At 40.9% G+C, this 16,703-nt stretch overlaps 1 protein-coding gene across 4 annotated transcripts in view; it reads left to right on the top strand.

Annotated features, from left to right (window-relative positions):
* yipf1 (Yip1 domain family, member 1) overlaps positions 1–16,703 on the top strand; it is a 25,568-nt gene extending 8,865 nt beyond the window's left edge. For 3 of the 4 annotated variants that reach the window (XM_067990546.1, XM_067990545.1, XM_067990547.1), the window contains exons 6-10: positions 443–559; positions 2,187–2,353; positions 3,469–3,651; positions 4,458–4,570; positions 6,585–6,930. In XM_067990546.1, coding sequence (XP_067846647.1) covers positions 443–559; positions 2,187–2,353; positions 3,469–3,651; positions 4,458–4,562 — 572 coding nt within the window. In that variant the 3' untranslated portion in view covers positions 4,563–4,570; positions 6,585–6,930. Of the gene's footprint in view, positions 1–442; positions 560–2,186; positions 2,354–3,468; positions 3,652–4,457; positions 4,571–6,584; positions 6,931–16,623 lie in introns of those variants that run through there. The other variant, XM_067990548.1, reaches the window with a different exon arrangement.

Raw genomic sequence — 16,703 nt, 5'->3', positions numbered from 1 at the left:
CCATAAGTCAGTGACTTCAGGAGAGGAGAAAACCGTAGGCAAAAAAATGAGAAGAAAAATAAGTTTAGTTACAACTTATTTTCCTTTGTTACGTCGTGCCTCTTACCCAAACTTTCCAGCAGGAAATGCTGAAATTAAAAAATGTTTTTAAGTAGTGTAGAGAATTACTATCTGTGATTGTTGAATCAGTTTCTATGCGAACAAGCATGCATTAAATAAAATAGTTTTTTTTTCTGAAAAAGTAGCAGTGATCAAGGTAGAGGAGGAAAGTCTTTGATGACTCACAGTTTGTGAAAGTTTCAAAACTAAAGAGAATCTTTGTTGTAATATTTATAATTATGAAAATGCAAGGGCACATTCAACTGTACAAATATGTTGTTCCTGTTATTTGGTATGAAAAAGAGATTAAGAGCTTGCTTTCTTTAAAATTTGTCTTAATCAGGCCCCTTCTGGATTTGTGCCACATTGGTGTTTGCAATAGCGATAAGTGGCAACCTTGCCAATTTCTTCACTCACCGTGGCCAGCGTGGATATAATTATGTGCCCGAGTTCCATAAAGGTAAGGGGCTTCTTTGATGTAGAAATATGATTTAATTAAAAAATATTCTTTCGGTGGCGCAGCTACTAACACACTGTTTTACTGAATAAGATGAAGTTGCTGTGCACTTCCAATTCCTCAGTGTTGTTACCAACCTCAGCCATTCCATCGCGGGGAAGTTTGAATGGGGACCAAGCACTTCTTACCTGCAGCAAGGGAGTGACCTCACCAGGCAGTTTGCGCACATTTCTCGATGATGGTTTCACAACGGCATTGGCAGAGGTCGAGGAGCAGTCACTTGCTCGCTGGCAATGGAGCTTGATGCAGGGAGATAAAGAACTTTACAAACAATTTTATCACTTCCACTATGATTACTTCTCTGAACTTTACTGTTTTATTCCTCCTAATCTCCAATAGTCTCATCCTATTTGCTCTTCCTCTTGTATCCTCACTGTGTTTTAATGTAGACTAATCACACAGTTCAGAAAAAACTTTGGAACTCTTTACTGCCTCCAGCCCTCCTACAATCTGTATACTATTAAAACCTAAGATTGGCGTCACCTAACAGCTAACTCATGATTTATCTGATCTTTTGCACTCTTTTCAACATTGACAATGTTCCTTCACTATGGGCTTTGGTCATAGCGCCTTTCACGACCTCAGCACATCCCAACGAGCGTCACAGCCAATTAAATACTTTTGCAGTGTAGTCGCTGTTGTAATGTGGAAAAATTAAGGTATTAATATCTGAAAGAGGTTACTGGCGCAGGTGGTGGTAGCAGTATGTATGAAGGGATTTGATCAGGTAAATAGGGAAAAACATTTTGCACTGGTCAGTGACTCAATAACTAGAGAGCATAAATTTAAGATCATCATTATGCAGAGAGTTGTTAGGATATGGAACACCCTATCAAACAGCGGTGGAAGCAGAATCCATAATAGCATTTAAAAGGGATGTGGATCAATATCTGAAAAAGAAAAATTTAAAAGGGTATGGGGAAAGGCCAGGGGAATGATACGATGGGATAGCTCTTTCAGAGAGCCAGGACGTGCAATGAGTCCATTGGCCTCCTTCTGTGCTGTAAACTTCTACAGCTATTTTGTTTTACAGTAATATGAGACAAAGTGCTAGTAATTTATTAAAGCTGTACTGTCCTTTCCTTAAACCTCCTCTTTCAGTGTGTCCTAAGTTGTATTATTATGAAACTAAATGAAATACATCTCTTGTTATAGTGAAATTATTAACCACTAATGGGGAAAATCTGAAGACTCTTTTTTTTCTTTGCTTAATTAATATATGTGGCAGTATATATTTCATAGATCAGTGGAAACTGGGTTCCCCAGTCATATAGTGTCTAATCTCTATTATGGACTGAATGATTTTTGCACTTTTTAAAAAAAGCATTCATTCCAGATCAGCTGCTCGACAGAGCCATACAATTGCAATTCTTTTTTAATAAAATGTGCAGTCAGTTTCAGACCAAATTTACAATCTAGAAAAAGCATAGAATAAGCATTGGCGACTGTGGAGCATGTAGTCATTAACAGTATTACAAACATTTTGTATTTCATTTTTCTATTCTTATGAATTTCAGTAAATAATGCATTTGTAGTAGATATTGGAGTGTAACTATACTTCTGTTTGTAGTTTCTATAGCAGCTACAGCAATCTATACCTATGCCTGGCTCATTCCTCTCGCTCTCTGGGGCTTCCTGATGTGGAGAAACAACAAAGTGATGAACATTGTGTCGTATTCATTCCTGGAGATAGTGTGTGTCTATGGATACTCACTGTTTATTTACATTCCCACTGCAGTAAGTATGGCTTTGTTTTTATAACCTTGGAAAGAGAGGCTTAAATTGTGAGATGGGCGAGTCTTGACTCCAACACAATGAGGAAAGAATGTGTGGAATGGTGCATTTGGAACTTAGGAGGAGTAGGAAAGAAAAGCTCAGAGCAGCACTAATCATAATAGTATCAATAAAGTAGAGAAAAACCAGAAGGGTTGTTAGCTTCACAGTTTCTGGTTCTGTGAAATAGTGGGGTTCCTTGGGTCCAGCTATGATCTTCAGTGTTGGAGGCTGATTATATTTATTACCTGCTGGGGAGGCTGTGCAAAGGAGAGGTGAAGGAGCTACAGATGGACAAACTCAGAGAGCTAATTGGAGGTACAGAAGTCAACAGTAGATGATCTTGCACTCACTTCACCAGCTGGTTTCGGGCTAGTCAGTTTCAGGATAGTTTTCCCCCTGATATTGGGCTGTCGGGTCCTGCCTGAGGTTCCATAGGGAACTGTAGTCGGGTGATTCAATGATCCTCGGAAAATCTGCGTTCTCAGGCCAAACTTAGGGTGTTTGGCCACAACACGTACTAATGTTGTAAGAAAAGAGCTAAAATTGATCATTATTTTGATGCCAGCCACAAATCAAAATGCTGAAATCATACTATATCTGAGTAGGACAGGTCATAGGAAGGATTAGAAGGCTGGCTCCAACAATGGGAGAGCAATGGATTAAAGATCCACTGCAGGAACCTCTTGAGCGTCAAAGCAAGTCTGAGAAAAGATATGTTTCTAGGGATGCTCCAAGTGAGGACGATGTTGTTCTAGGGGATGCTGCAAATGAGGAAGGCCATATATTGGGACAGTTTTATCAATCAGCGATACAAGCCTGGATTTTAACTCCAGGTGGGAGTTGTGTGGGCGGATTCCGAGCCAGACGGCAAACCATCTGATCCCCCGCAGTGAGGCTGGGGAGATTTTCTTGGAACTGCAGCGGTTATTGTTACACAAACTTTTGACTAAAACTACAGTTTTTGGGAGACCTAATCAACTTAACTCTGGCGAGGGGGAGGAAAAAATTTAAGATTGCATTGTGGACTCAAGATAGCTCAGGTTTGAGCGAATAAATCTTCTCTGTGTGTACTGCAGGTGCTGTGGATTATTCCGAATGAGATAGTACGTTGGATCACAGTGGTGCTGGCCATGTGCCTTTCAGGCACCGTGCTGTTGATGACCTTTTGGCCTGCCGTCCGAGATGACAACCAGAGGATTGCTATAGCAACCATTGCAGTCATTCTGATTCTTCATGCCCTGCTTGCAGTTGGCTGCAAGGTACTGAGATGCTCTATATTTTTAGCACTTCATATAACTGAGAGATAAACATTGACATTTTTAAAAGAAAATTTGTTCTAAAACCTGAAGTCCTGTTTTGTGAAATGCTTTTTTGCTGAGTTTCATATTTATGTAGCAAACTTGTAAATTAAGACTCTTTTTAGTCTATGTCATTTACCTTTGACCTCCACAAATCCAGCAAGTTTTTCCATTGGCCTCATATAAGTCCTACCTGCTAGCAGAGATATTTTCCCAGTGCTTGGACTAATCTAGAATGGCACAGGCTGGTTCTAATAGAAATGTGTTTAAATGATCTGATACTTAGAAAGTGAGCAATCAGCAACTAAGAACAAACTGGGAGCAGCAAACATATTTTTGGAAGGATTTACAAAGTCACATCCCGTCTTCTTGGAAGTGCTGTGTTTCTTTAAACCGTTGTAATTTGTTTGTTTAGCCTCGATTTCACATGATCAGCATTCTTCAAGTGTGGCATTATTCATATTTTCACGAGCATACTTTCTTAAGTTTTGCTGATCTGTACTGACTGTGAGCACGTGGTTTCAATATAATGCACAGGGTTTGTAATGTTATGTTCAAAATTTTGTTTTGTTGTTTTTGTCTCATGTGATGTAGGTTTTACTGAACCCTGTTTTAAAGAAAATGTTCAATTTTTGTCTACAACTAAAGCATAATAAAATCTAGTGGGCCAAATGAACTTGTTCCCTGGAATATGTTAAAATAGAAAAGTTTGCTTTAATACTTAGTTCTACAGTAAGTTTTAAAATGGTTTTATTGTTGTTCCACAGGCTTATTTCTTTGATCCTGCAGAAAAAGTCAAACCTCCACCTATTGACACCACAACCGCTTCTCCGGCCCTTAATAAGACCAGTTTGGTTTCCAACGATACATAACCTGCCAGGTGAGCGTTTCCATAGCCTCAAGGAAGGAGGGACTGGTAGCGGGTAATTGGCCAAGAAACATAATTCTAACATCTCAGTTTTGATTATGATTGTTTCAACTTTAATCACATTGGGTTTCTATCTTAGATACAGTCCAAAAACTGGCTGGTGTTTTCTAATTTAAAAATCTTGATAAAGTAAGATGTCCAGTGGGTCAATGGTTAACTATTGTGTCAGCCGTGGCTCAATGGGTAGCATTCTCTCATCTGAGTCAGAAGATTGTGAGTTCACTCCAGAGCCTCATGCACAAAATCCAGTCTGACACTCCAGTGCAGTACTGAGGGAGTGCCGCACTGTCGGAGATGCTGTCTTTCGGATGAGACGTTAAACCGAGGCTCCGTCTGCCCTCTCAGGTGGATGCAAAAGATCCCATAGTGCTATTTTGAAGGAGAGCAAGGGAGTTTGTCCCGGTGTCCCGGCCAATATTTATCCCTCAAACAACATCACTAAAACAGATTATCTGGTCATTATCACATTGTTGTTTGTGGGAGCTAGCTGTGCGCAAATTGGCTGCCACGTTTCCTACAGTACAACAGTGACAACACTTCAAAAGTACTTCATTGGCTGTAAAGCACTTTGGGACGTCCTGAGTTCTTGAAAGGCGCTATATAAATGCAAGTTCTTTCTTTCTTAACTGCACCAGCCAGTGTGCTGCTGATCCATGCAGAACAGGAAGGACCCAGGTCTGACCCCAAATCTATGCGATTTAGCTGATCTAGGTTAACAGGTGCAGTTCATTTGGCCTTAATGCTTCTGGACTAGGGAGGTGGAAAAAATATCAGCCGGGGTTTCTGTTCCTCATCGCTTTGCAGTGACGCCTGCTGGAAAGTGTGCATCAATGAATGCCAGATGAGGATAGGATCAGGCTTGGCTTTGATGCATCCCAAGATTGAATAGCTGCTGACATTCACTCTCCGTGGAACCCTACCCCAGCACTTTCAGGAGAGGAGAAAATTAGAAACTAAAATTTGATATGATTGTTTCAACTTTATTCACATTGGGTCTCAACACATACAACATGTTTACATTCGAATAACTGACCAGTATTTCTAATTTAAAAATTTAGTAACTTCTCAGTTATTTTATTTTTCTTTTGGAAGTTGTTAAATTAAACTGTTATAATAGCTTCAGAATTGCATATGTAGAGTTTCCGGTCATCTTCAGGACTCCTGATTCTAATGTGAGGACTTGGACAGGATGGTTTTTGGATATAGATACTTATCTCATATTGGAAACTCAACAGCCAGTACCTCTACTACCCTATCCCAAAAGCATGTCATCAAAAGTTATGAAGATTAATAATGTTTCATTTCTTGTATAAAATATATTCCTCTGTGTCCTCTTTAACTCTTTGTACTTGTGTAAAAATTGTCTGTGCCCCATCATCAGCAAGGTACTCAACAGTTTTTGGAGAAACAGTGATACACCAGGAGAACAGGGTAGCTTGGTTCTGTTAGGTTCCACTAAATAGTGTGACATCTCAATGCAAAACTTTTTTCCCTCTTTTGTTAAATTTTAAGCCAGGAAGTTTTACTGGTGAGAAAGCTTTGGTATTTTATATAAGTTTTATTATGATGTGATATATAAGAATTTTTAGGAACAGGAAAGACCATTTTTCTGAATAAGCCCATTGTATTTTGATAGGGTCCACACTTCCTAATTACTCACCATATCCCTCGATTGCATTTCTATTCAGAAACAAATCTATTTATATAGTTGGTTTCAATGGCCTTGTCTGGTAACTTATTCTACAGGTCTATTATGTTTTGTGTTTTTAAAAAAAAGTCTCCCTGACTACTTAACTTCCAAGATGTTTCATGCTCCTAACTTCCGAAATGATTGACTCATCTCCCCTTCACCGTAATGAAAATGTGTCGGAATCAATGTTTTGTCAATTCATTCATAATCTTGAAAATTTCAATTAAGTCAGCTCTCTGCGTTCTTTGTGAAAAATTCCCTGATGTTTGCTTGCAGATTCCTTCACGGAAAAAACAAAACTACAATAAGGATCGGCTTATATTCTAAAACACAGAAAATGTCTTGTTATTTGGGAAGGCTCTTCAGACTAAACAACCAACGTAACATGGGTTACATAATTAAAGAAAAACTTCAAAGAAATATGTTAAATGGAACATCGGGACTCTTGACTGTTGCAGAGCTGCAAACTGACTAAGCTGTAAATCAAGTTTTGGGATTATTCTCGCTTTGTGGCTGCTTTGATTTTCTGTCCTACTTTTCCATGGTCTTACAAAGGATGTACTTGTTACAGACTGTAAATGTTTTTCTCTAATACTCCATCAAATTAATTTGGTAAAAACTTGTTTGATTGTGGTCTTTATTAACTAAGAACGCCAATAATCTATTATTGAATATTAATGTAAAGATTTAGTTAATTGCACTAAATCTGTATATTAGCAAATTATTAAATTTTCTTTTGAAAACTTAACTTTATCCAAAAAACAATGCTAATCTTCACAAAATGCACATTAATGGGTTAAATTAATTTTTATGTTTCATGATTTTGTATAGAATTTCATACATCGGTAAAAAAAGGGATGAGGTCCTGCAAGCAGAATAGGGAGTTAGGAAATAAATTAAAAAGCAGGACCTCTAAGGTAGTAATCTCAGGATTACTCCCAGTGCCACGTGCTAGTGAGTGCAGAAATAGGAGAATAGACCAGATGAATGCGTGGCTAGAGAGATGGTGTAGGAGGGAGGGGTTTAAATTCCTGAGGCATTGGGACCGATTCTGGGAAAGGCGGGACCTGTACAAGCTGGAGGGGTTGCACCCAAGCAGAACCGGGACCAATATCCTCGCGGGGGCATTTGCTAGTTCTGTTGGGGAGGGTTTAAACTAGTATGGCAGGGGGATGGGAACCAAAGGGCAGGTACAGATAGGACAAATTCAGACCAGGAAACGGCAAGTGGAAAAGCAGTTAGTGATATAGTTAGCGACTCAGAAAGGCAAAAGAAGCAAAGGTTAAATAGTGTTCAGCACAGGAATTTGACAGAGTTAAAGGGTATATACTTCAATGCAAGGAGTATTACAAACAAAGCAGATGAGCTAAGGGCAGATAGACACATGGCAGCATGATATCATTGCCAAAACGGAAACCTGGCTTAAAGAGGGGGGATAATTGGCAGCTCAATATCCCTGGATATAGAGTTTTCAGGTAGGATAGAGTGGGTGATAAAAAAGGAGGGGGGGTAGCATTATTGGTTAAAGAATCAATTACGGTTGTGAGAAGGGATGATATGCTAAATGGATCATCAATCGAGGCCATATGGGTTGAGCTAAGAAATAAAAAGGGGCAGTTACACTACTAGGAGTGTACTATAGACCCCTGAATAGCGAAAGGGAGATAGAAGAACAAATATGTAGGCAAATTTCTGAGTGCAAAAATAACAGGGCAATAATAGTAGGGGACTTCAACTACCCTAACATCAACTGGGATTCAAACAGTGTGAGGGGCACAGCGGGCGCAAAATTCTTGATCGGTGTCCAGGAGAACTTTTTTAGCCAGCACGTGACAAGCCCAACAAGAGGGCATGCAATTCTAGATTTAGTCCTGGGAAATGAAGATGGGCAAGTGGGTGAAGTGACAGTAGGTGACCATATTGGGGATAGTGACCACAATTCAGTTAGTTTTAGCATTATTATTGAATAGGATAGAGTTAAGTCAGGAGTAAACATTTTAAATTGGGGGAATTTACAGAACTAAGAGGTGATTTGGCAGAAGTGGACTGGACACAACTACTTGAGGAGAAATCAGTGGCAAGCCAGTGGGAGGCACTAAAAAGTGAAATTCTATGGGTACAATGCAGACACGTCCCCTCAAGGAAAAAGGGTGGCACTGCCAAATTTAGAGCCCCCTGGTTGTCTAGAAGTATACGGGGCAAGATAAAGCAGAAAAAGAAAGCTTATGACTGTCACAGAAAACTAAGTACTGCAGAAAGCCTAGAGGAGTATAGAAAGTACAGGGATGATGTAAAAAAGGAAATGAGGAAAGCAAAGAGAGGGCATGAAAAAATATTAGCTAGTAAGATTGAAGAAAACCCAAAGATGTTTTATCAGTACATTAAGAACAAGAGGATAGCTAAGGAAAAGGTAGGACCTATCAGGGATGATAAGGGTAACTTGTGTGTGGAAGCAGAGGATGTGGGTAGGGTTTTAAATGAATATTTTGACTCTGTATTCACATGGGAAAGGAATGATCCGGACGTAGTAGTTAAAGAGGAGAGGTGTGAAATATTGGATAAGGTAAACATAACGAGAGAGGAAGTAATAGAGGGTCTGGAATCCTTGAAAGTTAGTAAGTCACCAGGGCCGGATGGATTGTTTCCTAGGCTATTGAAGGAAGCCAGGGAGGAAATAGCGGATGCTCTGACGATCATTTTCCAATCCTCACTAGATACAAGGGAGGTACTGGAGGACTGGAAGATTGCAAACGTAGTAACATTGTTTAAAAAGGGTACGAGGGAAAGGCCGAACAATTATAGCCCGATCAGTCTTACCTCGGTGGTGGGCAAACTATTAGAAGGAATACTGAAAGATAGGATAAACTGTCACTTGGAAAGGCTTGGTTTAATCAGGGATAGTCAGCATGGATTTGTTCAGGGAAGGTCGTGCCTTACAAATCTGATTGGATTCTTTGAGGAAGTGACAAGGAGGATTGATGAGGGTAGTGCAGTGGATGTTGTCTACATGGATTTTAGTAAGGCATTTTACAAGGTCCCACATAGCAGACTGGTCAGAAAGGTAAAAGCCCATTGGTTACAGGGAAATGTGGCGAATTGGATCCAAATTTGGCTCAGTAACAGGGAACAAAGGGTAAAAGTCGATGGATGTCGTTGCCAATGGAAATCCGTTTCCAGTGGTGTGCCACAGGGCTCAGTGTTGGGTCCTTTGCTGTTTGTGGTATATATTAATAATTTGGACTTGAATGTGGGGGGTATGATTGGCAAATTTGCAGACGATACAAAAATTGGCCGTGTAGTTGATAGTGAAGAGGATAGCTGTAGACTCCAAGAAGATATCAATGGGTTGGTGGAGTGGCGGAAAAGTGGCAAATGGAGTTCAACCCGGAGAAGTGTGAGGTAATGCACCTAGGGAGGGCAAACAGTAAACGGGAATATATTGAAAGGGATAGAGGAAGTGAGAGACCTTGGAGTGCATGAGCACAGGTCTCTAAAGGTGGCAGTACAGGTCGAAGGCATACGGAATGCTCTCCGTTATTAGCCGAGGTATAGAATACAAACGCAGGGATGTAATGATGGAACTGTATAAAATGCTGGTAAGGCCACAGCTGGAGTATTGCGCGCAGTTCTGGTCACCACATTACAGGAAGGACGTAATTGCTCTGGAGAGTGCAGAGAAGATTTACAGGAATGTTGCCAGGGCTTGAAAATTGCAACTACGAGGAGAGATTGGAAAGGCTGGGGTTGTTTTTCTTGGAGCAGAGGAGGCTGAGGGGAGACTTGATTGAGGTGTACAAAATTGAGGGGCCTAGATAGAGTAGACAGGAAGTACCTGTTTCCCCTAGCGGAGAGTTCAAGAACTAGAGGACATAGATTTAAGCTGATTGGCAGAAGGATTAGAGGGGACATGAGGAAAAACTTTTTTACCCAGAGGGTGGTGGGTGTATGGAATTCTCTGCCCGAATTGGTGGTAGAGGCAGGGACCCGCAGCGCTTTTAAAAAGTACCTGGACCTGCACCTAAAGTGCTGTAAGCTGCAGGGCTACGGACCGGGTGCTGGAAGGTGGGATTAGAATAGGCACCTGGTTGTTCTTCGAGCCGGCACGGACACGATAGGCTGAATGGCCCCCTTCTGTGCAGTATCTTTTCTATGGTTCTATGGGTGAATTTTAAGGAGTAAATTCAGATACATGTATGTTCACCCTGGGCAAATACATATGAAAAACTACAAGTATCACATTGAGGTGACTGAACCACTCCATGCTCCTGAAGCATTTTCCATATTTGAGCGAAAGGAAGAATCAAGCAGCCTTCAATAGGTCTTCCATCCTCCCCAGCAATGGAACAAATACCTGTATAACCCAAACGACCACACGGTATCCGGAGAAGGAAAGACTGCCACATGCATTCTTCATCCTAAGGGATCTTGTCAGGCTTCCTCTTTTTGTTGGGGGAAAGTAAGAACACAACAAAATGTAGAACCGCATAAAGCCCATCAGCCCTGATCCTTTTATAGACTATGCACAATCTACCCTTTCATGAATTCTAACCTAACCTATCTATTTAATCACTTGGAGCAAAATTCTGCGTAAATGCTGCAATCAAGGAAACTCCAGAATAGCCATCTATTCTCACATCTCCAGAATCAACTCTCGCCCCCAGAGATAACATTCCCCCTTCCCACCACCCGTGGTCCCAGTAGCAGAAGACCAACCATGTACCAAGGAGTATTAGAGAATTCTTCCTGAATACAAAACTACAATAAGGATTGGCTTATATTCTAAAACACAGAAAATATGTCCATCACTGGACAACAGGAAAGGGACTTTAAAATATCTTGCGGGCAAACCAGCAAAAGAAAAGCAAACCAAGGGTTAAAAAATGGAAGGAATGTGGAGGTAAGAACTTATGAACAGGAGAAAAAGGCAGACGGCCCATCTTTGAGGAAAGCTAATCTGGATGGGTTTTTTTTCCCACACTTGCTTTCTCAACTCACGTGATGGCATTGGCTAAGATTGAATTTATATAGCGCCTTTCATTACCTCAGGACTTCCCAAAGTGCTTCACATCCAAAGAAGTACTTTTGCAGTGTAGTCGCTGTTATATCGTAGGGAAGGCAGCAGCCAATTTGCACTCCGTAAGGTCCCACAAACAGCAATGAGATAGTAACCAGATAACCTGTTGTAGTGGTGTTTGTTGAGTAATAAATGTTAACCAGGGCACCGGGAGAATTCCCCTGCTTTTTGAATAGTACCATGGGATTTTTTACGTTCAACTGAGAGGGCATATAGGGCTCTGACAGAGCAGCTTGTACCTTTGTGAGTCTATATTCTATACTTGTGTTGCAGATGGATATTCTGTTATGTTTGGCTCAGATCTAGTCTCGTATATCTTGATTCGCTGAGAACGGAACCTAATCCAGGTCCCTCCTGAATGTTTCAGGAGAATTGACATTCATTGCCCTTGGCAATTTCTGAAGAAGTTGCGCTTTATACTGCTTTTTACTTATTTGTTTTCATCGTGCTGTGCAGGGTGGAGGGGGCTTTGCTTTTGGTTTTCTGCGCACTTGCATCTTAAATACTCTTCTTGTAATCTGAAACATTTGAAGTAAGAAATCCAGCTTGAAATTTGAAGAGGTGTTAGCCATGGCTCAGTGGTAGCAGTCTTGCCTCTGAGTCAGAAGGTTGTGGGTTCAAGTCTCACCCCAGAGCCTTGAGCACAAAATCGAGGCTGGCGCTTCAGTACAGTACTGAGGGAGTGCTGCATTGTGGAGGTGCTGACTTTCGGATGAGATGTTAATCTGTCTGCCCTCTCAGATGGATGTAAAAGATCCTGTAGCACTATTTTGAAGGAGAGCAGGAGAGTTCCACCGGTGTCCTGGCCAATATTTATCCCTCAACCACATCACTAAAACAGTTTATCTGGTCATTATCATATTGCTGCTTGTGGGACCTTGCTGTATTGAAATTTGCTGCCACATTTCCTACACTACAACAGTGACTTCACTTCAAAAGTACTTAATTGGCTGTAAAGTGCTTTGGGACATTCTGAGATCATGAAAGACGCTATATTGTCGCAAGTCTTTCTTTTTCTTTTTTCTGCCTCAGTTGGTAACTACAGTGCTTAGTGTTTGATCTCTGCTCAAATGCTGAATTAGCTGAACTCAACCATGAGACAATTGGTTTCAGTGTTCCAGGGCCAGCAAGAAAAAAATCAGCTGGAATTCTTACTCCTGATCAGTATCCAATGCAAGGTGCATGTGCGTTTACATCAATTCAGTTCAGGCTTGGGCATGGCTATGATGCCCCCATAGTTAAATAGCTTGCCAGAGCTCTGCAGGTTCACAACTTAGAAGATTTTAAAAACATTTCTTCTAGAAGTGTGGGCAATACTGGCAAGATGGCATTTATTGCTCATCCCTAGGTTCCTTGACAACTGAGTGTCTTATTAGGCTAGCTCAGAGGGCATTATAAGTGTGGGACTCGAGTCACGTATAAGCCAGACTAGGGGTTTTGGGAGGGGGGTGTGGTGATAAGGGAGGAGACAGACTCCCTTCCCTGCCAGACAGTTGTATTTTTATGACAATACAGCAGCATTCATGGTATTTTTTCTGGTGCCAGGTCACATATTACTAGATTTATTAAATTCAATTTCACAACTTCTCATGGTAGGATTTGAACTCACGACTTCTGCTCAGTGCTGTAACAACTACTCTACTCTACCCAATAGCAACCTGGATGAGTTTTTGAATTGTAGACGGCACCCATGGACCCCTACCCTGTATTAGAACGCACCTTCACCTGGGGAGGAAATTGGACGGGGCGGGGGGAAGAAATTCAGCTGTTTGCAAAAAGGGAGCCAGGTTATGCCAGTTTTGGGTTTATCACTTGCCATATTCTACTGTTACACTTTGATAATGCTATCTGAGGTGTGCTGTACCTACTTGGCATTGATTATTGGCTGCAATTTGAGCTGGACATGTTGGCGGCTGAGGAAGATGTGAGCTATGTGTTCATCTCGAGTGTAATTAGACAGGGTTCAATTCCCACAAACGTCAGAGCTTCCACTGGGAATGAACTGAAAACCGATCAATCAGGAAATAGCTGACGGATTCTGTCCACACAAACAAAGTGCCTCCTTCTAAAGAGAGACCTTTTCACATCTTCGACGAAACACAAGCAGGAGTCAGGTATGGAGGCGCTTAAATCTTTTCACTTTGTGAATGGTTACAACTTCACATTGCATGCAAGGCGGTAAAGTACAAAATTGAGGATTCTGTCAAAAGGATTAACCATAAAGTAATCGTAAAACAAGACACGAGTGCAGGTTTCAGGAGCATTTTACTGTTTTTAATTAAACAAGAGAAAACAATATTCAGGATATTGATAATCAGGCAATGGTATGATTTTTGTAATTCTACTTTCTAACCTTTAACATAAACTATAGAAAATACTGAGGCGGTGATTGGGGCAAGGGTGGGAAAAAGCAGGCAGGATTTCAGCCTAACGTTTCTCCTGTTGGGTTGTGCAGCTGTGTGGATGTTGAGGACGGAGCAGGGCTCAGCTATGATGTCGCCCCACAATCGAATAGCCTGCTGACCGCAGCTGGCCGGCAACCGTGGGCCCATACATACCCCCAGCAGCAGTCAACGCCTTGGGGATGGAAGGGGGTGAGATGGGTGCAGAAAGTTAGAGGTAAAATAAAACAAACATTTAAAAATGAGAATATAATCTTTAATATAAAAGTTGGCATTTTAAGAGCAGCAGTAAATCAACTTGTCACTGGTTTAGCAATCCCAACGCTGGTGAGATCATTCCATTTGGTGTTTTTTTTTGCGATTTTTGCTATTGAGTGAGCGATACTTAAAAATAATCATTACAGGAATATAGAGAGAATCCTCTGGAGCTCACCTAATGGGGCAGCTCTATTTTTAATCCATCCTGGTCCGAGCAATGCCATTGATTATTCAGAAATACTTCATACTTTAAGCTTGGTCGAATTGTCACGGTGGAGTGCTGCTTATTTTCAGTAGCTTTTGAATGTTTGAGGAGGAGAATGTAAAGTCTGATAGGGGGAGTGATATAAGGATTAATTTCTCTTTGGAGCAGTTTCCTACTGTTCTTTGATAATAGTATGGTTACAAAACGGAGAAGGGGGAGCTCGGTTTACTGCTATCAGTTACTAAGATATAAAGAACATCAATGCAGAGTTTCGGCATTACGTTGCTATTCTTATAAAGCCATGTTTTAAGATCCGATTTCTATGCTACACGGGTCCAGTCAGTGTGGAATAACATGCACCAAACCCGGGATCTCAACTACAGCCTCGGAGCAACCGGTGGGAAATATGAGCGGGAACCTCATGATTTTCTTCATCTACCTGGAACTGATTTTACACGATTCAAACTGAATAATTTAAAGGGGAATTGAGGTATGCCGGCTGATATACATTTCAAGAGGGCTAAATAAAGAATCGTGAAATGAGAGGCGACACGAGATGAGGTGCTAAGGATACAAATCTGAAAGGGAATTTCAAAATGTTTTTAATTAAAGTTCTGTGTAAGTAGAGAGTAAGTTCCTTTACAATCCTATTAAAGAAGATATTGCATTTCAGGCCATCTCTCTCTTTCACTTTCTCTCTCTCTCTCTCTATATATATATATATATATAATTCGTACCCTGAAAATTTTGTTATATCAGACAATATTTTCTTTTCCCCAAGAAAACAAAACTCGCTTGCTCTCAGTAAAGCATAGGAAAAGATTAACTATCTGAATAAATAAAATGATCTAGGCTGCGTCGGTGGGCAACGTTGCGTCATCTAATGTACAGATAAGCGGGGTCAGGCCCTTGGTGTAGGGGCACCACATGAGGTAAATGCAACAATTAGCAGTTTGTTAGGTGAGGTCAAGGTTGGGTCGCAATAATCTGTAAATTGTATGAGTACGGGAAGACTGAGGGTGGTGAGGAACTCCACGGTTTGGAGGTGGTGGGAGAGAAATAATGAGCCCCGGAGGAGACAGTGTAGTGAGCCTTGACACTGAGATGTAATGGCCAGGATAGATCCTTAACGAAAGATGTCAAAGCCATGGAGATGGTGTGGAGATTTATCAGGGATGAGAGGCTTTAGTTACAAGGAGAGAGAAGAGAAACTGGGGCTCTTTTCAGTAGAACAGACAAGGTTAAGAGATCTGATAGAGATGTTCAAAATTATGAGGGGTTTTGATAAAGTAAGTAGAGAAAAAAGAATTCTACTGGTTGGCCAGTTAGCAACCAAACGGCATAGGTTTCAGATCAGCGCCACAAGAACAAGGAGCGAGGTTAGAAATGTTTTTGTTATTATGTGAGGGTTGTTAGGACATGGACCCCCCTCCCCCCACCAGAAACAACGAGGGAAGCAGAGTCCATATAGTTTTTAAAAAGTAAGTGAATAAATATTTGAAAAAAGAAAAATCTAAACGGATGTAGGGAAAGGGCAGGGTGTGGGATTAAGAGCCAGCACAGACTCATTGGGCCGAATGGTCTCCTGTGCTACAAAATTCTATGATTTCTAATATATTTCAATATCCAGAATAAATTTTGTTTGGCGTTTAAGGGAACTCATTTCCTGTTTTAAACAGATAGGATTTTTTTTTGCCAGTTATAGTCTGGAACGTAGACTAATCGCTGAATATTTCATTCTAACCGAAAAAAGGAGCGTTTCAATTGCCCAACAGGTGCATCGCTACTTGTGTTCCTTATACCTGCTGGAGCCGCGATCACAGCAAAAACAATCAGAAACCCATTGTAGTAACAGGAGAGTTGAGTTTTATTCATGACATTGTATTTGGAGCAGTTTGAAACGCTCTTTCCCGTTAGCCCTGCATTTTTTTCCTTTTCAAGTATTTATCCAATCCCCCCTTGAAAGTTACTGTTGAATCTGCTGCCACCACTCTTTCAGGCAGTGCAGTCCAGATTATAACAACTTGCTGCATAAAAAAAAAAGTCTCCTCATCTCCCCTCTGGTTCTTTTGCCAATTACCTTAAATATGAGTCATCTGGTTACCGACCTCCTGCCAGTGGAACGGTTTAGTCAGTGGTAACATCGATCATTTAATATTATCTTCAAATAAATATTTAGGGACATCTCTAGATGATTGGATCTGAGGACAGCAGTATTGTAAATATCGCCGATGAGCGTTTCACGGCAAATAACATCAGGGTCTCTTAAACTTGGAAGAGAAGTTATTTGTGTATTTTTATACTAGGACCAAAGTTAAGACGGGCGGGTGTGTAATGTGTGTGTCAAATCCATTTCTCTGTTTGTCCCAACCTCAGATTGAAAATGTCCGATCCAAAGGGGGAGATGCGGGATTCAATTCCACAGAGAAATGCGCTGACCAAGTCTCAGGTCAAGA

This window comes from Heptranchias perlo, chromosome 9 (assembly GCF_035084215.1).
Source record: "Heptranchias perlo isolate sHepPer1 chromosome 9, sHepPer1.hap1, whole genome shotgun sequence".
NCBI classification, from domain to species: domain Eukaryota; kingdom Metazoa; phylum Chordata; class Chondrichthyes; order Hexanchiformes; family Hexanchidae; genus Heptranchias; species Heptranchias perlo.
This window is presented reverse-complemented; position numbering and strand designations above follow the sequence as displayed.